Here is a 13974-nt window from a genome sequence, read left to right as displayed (position 1 = left end):
TTCTGGAGATTAGTTTGAGGCAGAATTTTCAGAAACTATGTTTCATTTTATAGTAATTAATATTCCAGGGGTAAAAACAGTTCTTAGGCTACATAAGGTTGAAAATACCTTAATAGCATTTCTTTATTTGGTGCAGGTCCTCTAAGATCCTTTATTGGATCATGAACCCTTTTTTCATGGAGCATATCATAGATCTGGTATTACACAGAACACAGTTTTAGAAATACCACTTTAAGAACAGCCCTGGTATCCCTGAACTGAATTTCAGACTTTTTAAGGCTTCTTACACTTGAATCCTTGAGTAGTCATCCTGTGAGTTATCTATTACAAGTCTAACTTTAAGTGGTTGTTGCCCAAAGTACTATTTTTGTTGCATCTCCCTAAGTTGTGATATATAGCGTGTGAATGACACAATGAATAAGCAGGACTTGAGGAATGTAATCAGAAAGTAGCAGCATTAATTTTGTTTTCTTATAAAGTTTACTGAGTGCCTGTAAAATTTATTGAGTTTTTTCATTTAACATTTGTTACACAGCCAGATTCTATATCAGACAATGGCGGATGCTTTCTAAGTAAAACGTGGGGCAATTCACAAGTTCTTTAGTCCCTTTAGGTGACAGAAGGCCCCTGTTCACTCCAAGTTCCTTTTCAGCGGAAATTCAGTACATGCACAGGCTGTGGGAGGGAGCTCAGCACCCAGGGCACAGGCTGCTGCTCAGTGCCCACTCATCACCATGGCTGTTCCTTTTGTTACAACAGTAAAACACTTCCATGTGGTTTTCTAGTAAATAACTGCTGTCCTAACCCTCCCAAGTGACCCACAACTCTGGCTGCCTAGACGTCCCCACCACCCCACAATCATGCAGCTGTAGCACCATGGCCATCCGCTGTATGGACTGGTGCCAGAGTTGTGCCAAGTCGTTAAATATTTTGGATAGCATCCCTGACCAGAGGTAAAGAAAAAGCCAGGGTGGCTTAAATGCCTGTGAGAGCGGAGAAAGTAGTATAGATGAGGACAACCAGGCCGGCAGGGGCTAGACCCTGCATAACCTTGTAGGCCATGTTAAAACTTTTAGACGTTAAGAACAGCAGAAAGCCATTGAAAGGTTTTAAAGAAATGGGAGAAAGGACATGATCAGATATGCTATTTGAAAAGCTTGCTCTTTCCAAAGGCTGGGAGTTTGTATGTGACAGGGGACATTTGTATGCACTGGGCCGTCAACGGGAATGAAGGACTCCTCGGTCATAACCAGGCCCTGCTGGATCCCTACCCTCTGGCGGGTGGGCCGGGAGTCAGCCTGGATGGCGGGGCTCTGAAACCGAGGCTGGGGAAGAGCATCTCCCTTGGAGCCTCTTCAAGGGCCACATCTGTTTTTATCTGAGGTAGTCCTGTGATCAGGGGAGCTGTAGGCTCTGAGGTGGCAGGAAGACAAATCCAGCAAGGCAGGGGGAAGTCCAGGTGGGCTGCATAATCAAGAGAGGTGAAAGGCAGAGACTAAAGAGTCAGCTGGTCTAGAGACAGCGGGTTTAGCAGAGAAAGCAGAAGCCTGGAGTAAGCACACTGGTTTGGGGAGGCAGCTCTACACGGTTTCTACCCCAGAAACCGGGATTTAACTGGTCCGGGTTAGGGAAAATGTCTTTACCTTTTCAAAACCAGCAAACAGCATCAATTCCACTTGGTTAGATTTCACATCAACGTTGTTTAACAGGGTGCCTGGGCTGACACAGGACCTCAAAATTTTTGAAACCTGATTGATTTGCTCCTGAGTGGAGAGCTAGAGTTTTGCTGGAGTTTGGGTGACTCCAAGTTTTGAGGAGAAGAGAAGAGAAGCCTAAGGTGCTGTTTGGGTGAGAGATTTTGTAAAGATTTCTGGTTTAAGCTCTTGTGCTTTTGGAGGCAAGGTAAAAAAAATAGCACAGAGTTGGGGGAGATGACCCTTTTCACTACCTCTGCACAGGCCTCAGACCCTCTCTGATATCTAGGGGAGTGCTTGTTTCCTGCACACTGAGAGACAGACAGTCTCTTAAGCAGAAATCCTCAGCATGGAAAACTATGAAAGCAAGGTTCCTCCACGGGGCTAGGAGCTGGAGCCAGAGCCAGAAAGGAAGGGCATGATGACTGGAAGGAATAAGGTTCGTAGGCTCTTAAGACGACCACTTAGGAAATCCAAGAAATAGTTTGGTACATTTTACAGGGGGAGCTGGGGAGAGGTGATGTATTTCAGCCATAACACCAGAAGAGACAGAGTTGTTATTTGAGGTAACAATATAAGGTGACTTTGTCAGTACCCCAAGGTGGTGAGTAGTGTACACAGTGCTCACATTCCATTTGAATAACTTGACAATAAGGGCCTGGCAAGTAAAGTCCTTTCCTTCTGCATTGTTCTAAACATGAAGGTAGCAAGGTCATCTGAGAATTACTGAAACACCCATGTGAGCTGTGACTCATTTGCACTCTTTCTAAATCAACAATGCAATTTAAATTGTAATTGGAAAATTCAGTTACCTGTTGTACCTTCCCCTCAACAGCTGCAGCATTTCATTTCTGGCAACACATATTCCCAATCATGTATCTTGGAACACAGTTAGTTAAATACTTTATCAAGAGTGAGCTTTGGAGTTTAGTCAGCTGGGATGATCTTTTTTAGATGCCTGAGGAATGAAAAAACTAAAAGTGCTTGGAGAGACAGGAAAGAATCTCTTTCTAGGGGTACTGGGTCTATGTGCTCTGTTCCACATTTTTTCCCCAACAAAACATTGAAACAAACAATAATGGAAGCATTTCTGTCTTTCCTTCTGCAGAAAGAATGCCTGAGGAGGCTACTGCACTAGTTAATGTGATTGCATGCTGAATGCCCTAAATTTTCCTCCATGAATACTTCAAGAACACGGTTCAATTATTGGATTTCTTTCTACAACAAATCCCTGAGAAATAGAATACATAAAAGAGGAATTAAAGAGAAAAGATCACTCACAATATGGATATGGAACGTAGCCTACGGTGATTTCTTTAACTCTCAGCATCTTGACTGCTTTAGTTCTGGAGTTCTGGTGGGGAGGAGGTGGAGGCCTAGGATAAATCCCTGCAATGGAGCTTCAGGACCCTCCATCTTCAAGCTGCCACGTAATATGTTTGGACAAAGAATGAACACTAGATGGCGCTCAGAACCTTAAAACAGTAAAAGGCCAGCTCTCTTTTCTGTACAGGCAAGAATGTAGGGAACAGTTATGGGAACTATAAAAATATCTTCTCAAGCATTTCTCACTACTGTTGTCCTGTAAGGCACTCCTTATGTAAGGGTTTGGTGGTCAAATAGTTTTGGGAAAACCATACACTTTATTTGCTCTAGGAGATTTCCTACGCACATTGGTAAACAGATGTTTTTGAGAAGTTCGTCCCCAAAGAAGCCTATACCAAGGAACCTGTTACAGTAGGAACCTATTACAGTCCTGCTGTTTCAGTGTTCCATGAAACACACTTTGGGAAATGCTGATCTAACCCAAGTGCTATCCCAAGGAAGGAACAGCCCAAACTATCAAAAAGAGGGCTTCTTTATGCATGGTTATTTGACTCTTTTTAAAAAACATCAGATCTGTTCTTAAGGCAGACTTGTTAATAGTAATGGCAACATTGATTGAATACTTACAATATGACATGCTCTGGTTTAAGTGTTACTGCTCCCTCTCTTTCCTCAGTGTGTATAAATTATCGAGGAAGATTTTATAGTCTGCGTGGGAGAATAATTATAGGAATGGACATTCTGCCTGTGATTCGAAAGGTAATTGTCTATTAAGCAACTCTCTTATCTATGAAGAACAGTTGAGAGCAATGACCTACCCCCCAGCTCCCTTCCCTGGGGACTCTATTTCCCTTCTCTGAACTTACTACGTTATTCTAAGAATGACTTATTTGCAAATTAATCTTACATGACCTAATACGTACTGCATTTTTATTTAGGTCTTGATTGCTATTTAGAGTTTTTGTTTTGTGTTTTCCAGGAAGTATAGCTTGTCCCTATATTTCCAGTGTAAGTTGTAGATGTAAAATATTTTATTTTCCCTATTCCATGTAATAATTCAATTCTGCCATTTTCTTTCCATATTGTAATGTTTGAGCTTCTCAAACAGGTTTCTTCTTTTCTCTCAGTGTTAATCAATGAAATTCCAATACTGAGTCTTGAAACTAGCTACTTTCTAGCCATAGGTTAAATAAATTTTAGCAAGCCAAAAAGAGAAGTGTTTCCTCTTATCTTTCAACTGAAAAATGCAGATAATATTTTCATCATTGAATCTACGGAGGTTAAAACAAATAAAGCTTATAGTTTGGTGGATTTCCTATTTATACAGAACTAGAGAGTCTAATGTCATCTCTGTGCCTTAGTTTCTTCATCCTTAAAATGAGCATAGTAAGGCAAAATGTTGCTAAAAGATTAAATGAGTTATAATAGAGACTGAACCAAAAGTACCATGTAAGTATTGGTTTTGTGTTCCTGAATGTGGTTCAACAAAGTGTTGAATAGAGACTGTTGACACAATTTTGAAGAGAGAATGCTCTATGAGGAGAAAGAAGACTGACTTTCCATCAGGAGACCCAATTGTGGGTCCTGCTTCATGGTCAGCAGCTGTGGAGCTTTAGACAGATCATGCAGCCTTTCTGAATCCCCTTTTCCTGATTTGGAAAATTGGAGTTGTAATAATAGCGTATCCTGGTACTTAGAATGTCTTTGAGGATCCCTAGAATTAATGCATGTGATAGTACTTTGTATCTGGGAATGTACTATGACAGTTTGCATGCTGACTATAATGAAATGATGGAGTGGTCCCCCAGTCTACAGATTTTAAGCCAGGATGATGAAGATATATTAGTATTCTTTAGATAGAATTTTAGAGTCAATCTTTCAGGCTACAGTGACTTCTTAAATGCCACCATATTTATCCAACACACTTTTTCATTCAATCAACATTTTTTGAGAGACTGCTAGGTGCCAGGCACTGTGCTAAATATTGAGGATATAAAATCACGTAAGATAGAGAATTTGATTTCAGGGAGCATTATCACTTAGTATAGGAAGACAAACATGTAAATATATGTGGGAAATACGGTTTAATAGTTGACAATTATATTTTATATATCATTTAAGTGTTGAAGAAGTAGGTGAGGGAAGTAAAGGGGTGACACTCAGCTCTTGGATGGCAGAACAAGGTCCTGGCAGGGGACCTTACCCTATTTCTCCAATATGCAACATCCTTTCAGAGATCTGCAAGCTAAAAATGAGTAGGCAGAGGCCTGCATGTGTGAGAGAACCACAGGGACACATACATCAAGGTCATCATGCAGACTGCTGGGCACTTGACTGAGGTCAATTGACTGCTGTCTAAGTAAATCGTGTGTGAGTGTGTGTGTGTGTGTGTGTGTGTGTGTGTGTGAGAGAGAGAGAGAGAGAGAGAGAGAGAGAGAGAGAGAGAGAGAGAAATTTGCCCATTTGTTTAAGGAGTTGGAATGACTAACAAATATAAAGTCACTTGGAAAATTCTATCTATAAATCATAGCTATAAAATGAGAACAAATATTTCTAAGCACACAATGAAAAGCACACATTAAATGCCTCGTTGACTTATGAACCATAATTTCAGCCATAAGAATTGGCTCCTTATGTAATTCTTGATTATTATTTGCATTATTACCAAAATTCCACTATGGGCAGAAACACTCACTTGGATTCAATTATCTTTCATACCAGAGAAGTAGCTTGATGTAGTAGAAAGAGTCAATAAATATTTAAACAAATAAAAGAAAATAGGGAAAGAAAGGAAGAGGAAAGGAAAAACAGAAGGAAAGAAGAAAGGGAAGGATGGAGGGAAGAAAGAATGGAGGTAGGGAAGGGAGAGAGTAGGTGTGATAGACATTAAAATTGAAAGTTTAAATCCCAGCTCTGACTCTCTCTAGTTGGGTAAACTTTGACAAGTTACTTAATCTCTCTAAGTCTTACTCTCTTCATCTGAACATGGGGCAGTACTATTCAAGGTGATTGTGAAAATTAAAAATTACTTTTATAGCTATGAAAGATGAATAAGTCCTAGAGATCTACTGTACAGTGTAGTACCTTTAGTTACCAATAGTGTATACTTAAAAATTTGCTGAGAGGGTGGCACTTATGTAAGTGTTCTTATCACATACACACAAAACAATAAATAAAGAGGTCCAGAAGAAACTTTTGGAGATAAGGGATGTGTTTACAGCATAGATTGTGGTGATCATTACATGGGTGTATACATATATCCAACTCATTAAGTTGTATACATTAAGTATGTACAGCTTTTTGTATGTCAATCGTACCTCAATAAAATGGTCTTAAAATTACTTTTATAAAATGCTTGATAAATAATAGGTGCTTAATGAATTGTTGCTGATAATTCTTAAATTGAGGTAAATGGTAATGCTGCTATCACTTATCACCATTAGCAAACTGTGTATAGCATTATCTTATGCATTTTATTATGGTTATATGCACTAAACTATATACATTATAATGGTGGTGTTTTTAGAGTATGGCCATGAGTTTGGAGGACAAATCTGTTTTTTAATGAAATAACATACCATTTTAAAAAAGCATGCTTCTCAATGTTCTCTTAGATGCAAATGTGTCTCAGAAAATCTGATATCTCAGAAAACACTAGCACCTTCACCTTTATCTGAGGGAAGTAAATGTAACAAACATCAAGCACCTGAACATCATTTAAACTGCGACATGCACTTGAAACCATAATGCCGCTACCAATTTTTCCTTTTTAATTAAGGTGCTTTGGTGTCATAATTGAAAGTGACTTTTTCACAGATGGTGTCAGACATGGAGGGAATGAAGACTAAAGAGAAATACTCACCGACAGGATCTGGTCTCCTCTCTGGAGCTCCCCACTCAGGTCTGCTGGTCCACCGGCCAGAATGAAGGATACAAAAATACCTTCTCCATCTTCCCCGCCCACAATGTTGAAGCCCAGGCCAGTGGAGCCTTTGTGCAGGACCACCTTGCGGGGCTCCCTGCAGAAAATGGAGAACACAGCTCACAGGGTGACCCACTCAAAATTTAGTTGCTTTTACTTTCATTAGGATATATGACATCAGCCATTCACTACCTATGAAAATGGTTTCCTGAAGTAAGATATGTTTGCACATCAAGAAAGAGGCTGATATCAGGAGAGATGTTTGAGTTCCTTACTTAACACTTACCAAAATACCATGCAAAATCATTCCTTAATTCCAAAACATTTTCTTAAACTAGTTGTACTTCCACTTTTCCTTTGTTTAAAACATCTGCTCTTGTATTGAGCACCACGACATTTATCAGTACATAAATCATACATTTATCAGTGGGATAAATGTATCCAAAAGGAGGGAGGGATTTTTGGGGATAAGAGATAAGATTGAATGGCCAGATCATGACAAATCTTATATGCTAGCCTGTGGGTTTGTTGTTTGTTTGAGTGTTAATTAAAATTTATTCTGTAGGCAGTAGGGACTCATTGGAAGATTCTGAGGCATTAAAAATATTTAAACTCGTTTTAGAAGATGGTCATATGTGGAGTTGATGGTGAGGGAAACACAGATATGACGGGAGGCAGGAAAACCATGTAGAATGTTGTCCAAGTAATCCGGGTATGAGGAAGTGACAGCTTGAACAAGGGTGACAACAGTGAGAATAAAAGGAAAGGGCAACATGAAAGAGGACATTTGAAGGGAAAGGCAGTGCAGTGGGTCCAGAGATTGACTCAGGTGTTAGAAAAGGAGGAGAGAAAGCATCTAAGTAACTGGCAAAAGGAGGTGGGAGTGGAATCCAGGGTCAGGAGGATAAGTGTGATTTTGACATACTGAGTTCCAGGTAATGGTGAGATATCCATGTGGAGATGTTCTGAAGCACGTGGAGGCAAACGATAGGAATTTGGTCCTCAGAGAGGACTGTAAATGCAGATTTGAGGGTCATCAATCAAAAGGTGCGAGATCAAATCTTGACCCAATAGTTTACTGACTTTGTGTAGAGGTCATAAAATTATGGAATTATAGAATTGCAAGGAGTCTTAAAAGGTATCTAGTTCAATTTTCCATATCAGCAGTTTTAAAAATGTGTCCTGCAAGCTTCAGGTTTGAGCAAGATGTCTTTTGTATCACCCACACTCATCTCCCAAATATTGCAGTTCCAATCACTGAAGGTCCTCTTCTATTTTCCTGCTCTTAATGATGTAAGAATGGTAAAGAGCCATCCAATACATTTTTATACTACCGACCACATAAAGAGTTTGTTATGTGCTATCACATTTCCATGCATAAGCAATATCTATGATTAGTCTTAGTATGAGGAAGAGTTTAAAATGCACATCACAGTAAGTGATATGTCACATAGCAATATGATACATTAATTCAAAGGTAAATTAATACAGAATTAATTCATTTTATTCTACAAATACTTTGTAAGTACCTACTGTGCCAGGAACTATTGCGGATACTCAGAATGTTTGCGAACAAAACAAATATCTCCGCCCTTGTGGGCTTACATTCTAATGAGGGTAGGCCACTAATAAACAATAGATGTGATGAGTAAGTTCATTATATAGTACATTAGAAGGCAATAATTATTTTGGAGAAAAAGAAAAAGCAGAGCAGTGTACGAGGAATAGGTTGTGGCAGGGGTGGTCCTGGGTAGGATTCACTGAGAAGGTGACATTTGAGGAAAGACTGAAGAGGTGAGGAAACTAGTCATGTAGATATCTAAGGAAGAACATTCAAGCCACAGAGATCCTAATAGGGAGGGTGCCTGGTGTTATCAAAGAAGAACTAGGAGGCCAATGTGGCTAAACTGAGTGAATGAGGGAAGGAGAATGGTAAAAGGTGAAAAAGTCAGTGTGATAGTTTTCTATTGCTGAGTGACAAATTATCACAATTTTAGCAGCTTAAAACCACACCCATTGTTGTCTTACAGTTCTATAGATGAGAAGTCTGGGAGACCTTGCCTGGGTTGTCTGCCTAGGATCTCACGAGGCTGCGGTCAACGTGTCAGTCTAGCCCAGCTTTATTGGGAAGTTCTGTGGAAAAATCTGCTTCCAAGTTTATTCAGGTTGTTGGCAGAATTTAGGTTTTTTTGGTTGTAGGACTATACTAGTTATGGTTCTCTGGAGAAATAGAACCAACAAGACGATAGGAATATATATATTCCTACAGGCTCCAGGAGAGCCAGCGGTGGGTCCAGCCTGAGTCTGAGTCTGAAGCAGGAGAAAACTGATGCTCCAGCTTGAAGACGGTCAGAAAGAAGAAGCAAATTTTTCCTTACTTTGTTTTTTTTTTTTTTGTTCTATTCAGGCCCTAAATGGATTGGATGAGGTCCACCCACATTGGAGAGGACAATCTGCTTTACTTCAAATGTTAATTTAATCTAGAAACACCCTCACAGGGCTATTAGTGCGCCCATCACCCATTAGAAAGGTTTTTACCTCTCCCCTCCTCCCCCACCCCAGTGCTTGATTTCCAATGACTTTTATTTCCCTCTGTGCACATGTGTGCCCATCGGTTAGTTCCATCCAACCTTTCAATAAACGTCTACAGAGTACCTACTTCATGTTAGGCACTATGAATACAAAGATTAAAGAGCCTGGGGTAGGAAGAGCCACATGTAAACAAACACTTACAAAAGCCCAGGAACAGGACACCTGCTATGACGGAGACAAAACAAACAATAAACTAGCCAAGAGTAAGAAGTGACCAGCCTTTTTCTAAAAAGATTTTATCCCTTTTATCATCATCACTGAGATGAAATGTGCTATATCCATTTGTGCAGTTTTATTTTTCTCTTAATGTGATGTAAAAAGCCTTTATAATTATAAAACCTTTGGATGCTGAGAAATTGGAGAGATGCCAACCCGACCTGCTCCCAGCTGTGTAATCTTGTTTAGCTGGAGTCTCAGAGGATACTCTAAGCCAGTGGGATGTTTTCAGGAGAAGGAGTAGGGTGTTATGGGCTATCTTTCTCTCTTTATACCATATGGCTTAAAAGGGTTCAGGATTCAAAAAGGAAAACGACTACTTAAGCTTGAAGGCTTTCTTACGGCTCTCCTTTGAATTTTGAGCCTGTAGGATTTGTGAAGTCACTTCAGTCAACTCCTAAAGCATCCCTGGTGAGAGGCTATGTCGAGTAGTGGGAATTAAGGTATAAAAATGTTTTCAGTTATCTTTCTAAAAATTCTTACCTGACCATGTTACTTTCTTGCTCAAAAGCCTTCTAAGGATCTATATGCCTTCAGGATAAGGTCTAAACCTCTAAGCACGGCACTCAAAGCTCCCCATCATTTGACCTTCATCTATTCCTCCAATACCTAACTTTGCTGTGCTCCCTCATACTGCACGTTTCAGTCAAACAAAGCTGCAAACCACAGCTTCTCACCCCAGGTTGTCCCTCACTGTCTTTACCCTGGATGTTCTCTTTGGCTGGAAGGATACCTTCTCTTGCTATTCTCCTCTAGCTAACGAACTTCTACTTGGCCTTCAAGACTGGGGTCAGGTGCTTTCCCCTCTATTTTGCCCCTTTCACCCTCACCTCCAGAAGAACTGACAACTAACTTTTTTTTGAAATCACATTGGTCTTTCATTGAGTATACCATTATCATTGCCTTTACTGTTCTGAAATTACTTTGTTTACCCACCCATTTATACTGTGAATCTGTATGGTCCTGAAGGATAAAGGACCTTAAAGTCCTTTTTTATTTTTGTAATTTTGGGAACTACACAGACTGAATATATAAAAGAAAGAAAATGTTTCATGCATAAAGAAAAAAATAAGTGAGGAGAAATGACATGGAGTTCTGGTTCCTGCTAGGGATCTGTGGGCACCCAGGCATGCCCTCTGTAGCTCAGGTTCCTCGCTTAGGTAATGGAGGGAATAATGTTTGCCTCATGGGAAAGTGGTAAAACTCAGAGGAGACAAAGGGCTAAAAGCACCTAGAAAACTGAGAAGTGTTAAAGAAAGATATATACATTCCAGTCAAATGGAAAGATTCCATTTCCAGTCACTTGGCAGATTAGAGGTTCTGAAAACCCCTCTCATTACAAAGCAGCTCAAAATTCTGAACAAAATACTTATAAAATACTTTTAAATGCATGGCTAAGCTTGCAAGTAAGAGAAATCCTCAGAAGCTGAAAGTGAAGCAGAAATGCAAGCTCAGAAGAAAGCAAGTGCTGAGAACAGAAGCTGACTGAAGGGCAAAGAGCTAGTGTTTCAGTGTCGAGATTTCATAGCTGCATAGAGAATAGGATTGTGTGGGTCCAGAGGTAGGATTAGATCAGAGACCCTGAGCAAAACTAGGACCCTGAAAGGCTACACTCTAAATAAAAGGATAAAGTACAAAAATATTAGCCTCTCAACAATGTCAAGGGTAAATATTATTATTTACCCTGACCTTGGCTCAAAGCAAGAAGAAAGGGCCTGGGGAACTAATCAAGGCATGTTTGAATGTGGAAGTTACACTTTAGAAATACAATTCATACAGCTGAATAAACTGGGAGTAGAAAGGAGAGTGGTAGGAGAAAGAACTTGGCAATGTGTCTCCAGCACTGTGAGGCAGAGGTGCTCTCCGGCTCCAGCTCACTGACATGAATGTGCGGCCCTGGTTCATGGAGGTAACACATGAGATGGGTTCATCTGGCCATCCTCACTCAGTGACAGTAGCCATTAATGTCATTTGGGTGGTTCATTTCCCTCTCTGAAAGCATAGGCTCACCAAGCCACCTGCTCGTTAAAATATGATTTCCCACAGTGCTTTTCCTATGGGGAGTAGTGTGCTAATTAGCACATTCTAGTATCTTGAACAGTTATATAATATTTTCCATTGTAAATTAATAACTTTGTATTACAGCATATAAGCTTGATCACTCCTGGATACAGACAAGAACTGAGTTTCAGAGAATGTAGATCTAAAGCCCAGATCCAGTACCATGATGACCCAATGAGGGGATGCTAGTTGGTGGAAGTCATACATGAAGAGCCAGCTAGTTTCCTTGAACCTTCCTTTTTTCATTTCTCTATAAATGCAACTGTGTTCATGTGAGTAATGTTATTTAAGAAAGGAGATAGTGGTAGGAGATCAAAGAGATTTTTTTAATCAAAATGGGAAGACATGTATTAGTATGACTGAAGGGGGGGCATAGTAAAGATGGTTGCTTGGAGGTCAGCTACAGAAGGCTTCAAAACTGCCGGTTGATTATGACTAATGTCTGATATCTAAATGAGCTAGCTCCTTAAAATACTGAAGTAGAACGTATGCCTCCCATTCAAATAATTAGTTAATTTGGTCAATTAGTCAAATAATCAATGAAATAGATTATTGGATATCATGCAGATACACAAAGATAAAGGGGTTTTGTTGAACTGCTATTTCAGCACCTGATGTTAAAATAACACTTAAGAAATCTGGCATCACAAGGGAGGATATATGCTCTAGACATTAAATATGCAATGGAGGGTAGGCTGACTTCAGGAAAATAGTCACCACAGAGATATTGAGTATATACTAAATATACTGTGGTTGCTACTGTGTGAGATAAAACAACTCTATTAGATGGGTATAGTATGGTGTACTGGAATATTGGGAAAGACTATGGGCATTGGAGCTAGATAGATCTAGGCTTGAATCATAGTCCTATCAATAAATATTTGAGTAATCTTGGTGGAGTTTTTGATGTCTCAGTTTATTCAGCTGTAAATTGTGAGTAATAATATCTATTTTCTGGCCTTGTGAAGATGAATTGAAATAACATAAAATACTAAAATCACACAGTAAGTACTTGGTAAATGCTAACTTACTTCCTTTCTCTCTAGAAAGTTATGACCTTTGGAAAGCAAATAGTCACACATAAGTAATAACTCAACAAGACAAGGTCACATATGTTAAGTACCAAATGAATGTTGTGGATAATGAGAGATCTCTGAGCTAAAGAAAAAAGTTAAGTCATGTAGAATGTAGAATCTGAGCTAGATCTTGACAAATGGGTAGAAACTAGGTAAGTGGAAAGTAAAGGGTATTTCAGGAGATAGCATGAGCCCAGGGCTAGAGGGGGAGCATAAGCAAGATGTGTTTGGAGAACATGGAATATCCCAGTTTGAATGGTGTGCAGGACTGGCATCAACCTAAACTAGAAGACTGAGGCAGATTGGGAAAGAATGTGGATGTCAAACTAAGGATTCAAACTTTAAACTTGGATAATGTGAAGGCACTGAATGTTTCTGTACCCAGGAGAGACTCTGTGAATCTAGTAACTTCTATTTGTAAGCCTAAGGTGTTTATGTCACATTGTGTTTTTTCTACATCCTCCCAAGTTTGTCTTCAAGGAGCTTAAACATTCTAAAGGTCTCTAAAGACACCCCTGCTGCAAAGCGAGGGGCTTTGTTTTGGCTGTAACATAAGGTCCTGGGTTTAATTGCCAAGATCTAGGATGTATACTTTGTAAAACTCTCTTTTAGCTTTCTTATCTTGGAGTAAATCCTAGAATTATTAATAGTTACACATCCAAGATTACATATAATATCCTTGTAAAATAAACCAAACATATAAATTAAATAATTTTATTCCCACAAACATAAATCAACTATAGATCAATCAGTTTGCTTTTGAACTATTTGGAGTTTTTGCTTATTCACACATCAAATATGATAGTCTAATAACCATATTTCATCTTAATTTGCTTTTGTCTAAATTTCTGAAAAAGATAAAGAAGCAGCTATATCTTGCTCTCGCATATTTTTTTACTTTTCATAATCATAACTTCTGATAATTATTTCATCTCTAAAGAAAAAGGAAATGGATTACCCCTTTTTTATTAATATTTCATAGTATTTTGGTTGAAAAGTTCCCTATTAAGCTATAAATACTATCCATAATGACAGGTATTTGCTTCTGCTTCCTGTTGCATTTTGAATTTTTAAAGAGCAGTTAATT

General features: G+C 39.2%; 1 protein-coding gene across 14 annotated transcripts in view; it reads right to left on the bottom strand.

The window, feature by feature from the left end:
- The window catches only part of DLG2 (discs large MAGUK scaffold protein 2), a 1739579-nt gene that overhangs the window by 328365 nt on the left and 1397240 nt on the right, over positions 1-13974 (bottom strand). For all 14 annotated transcript variants that reach the window (XM_045557224.1, XM_045557232.1, XM_045557228.1 and 11 more), the window contains one exon: positions 6883-7039. In XM_045557224.1, coding sequence (XP_045413180.1) covers positions 6883-7039 — 157 coding nt within the window. The remainder of the gene's footprint in view (positions 1-6882; positions 7040-13974) is intronic.

Source organism: Lemur catta, chromosome 7, assembly GCF_020740605.2.
Source record: "Lemur catta isolate mLemCat1 chromosome 7, mLemCat1.pri, whole genome shotgun sequence".
NCBI lineage: Eukaryota > Metazoa > Chordata > Mammalia > Primates > Lemuridae > Lemur > Lemur catta.
Note: the sequence above shows the minus strand (reverse complement) of the source record. Positions and strands in the feature narration are given on the sequence as shown.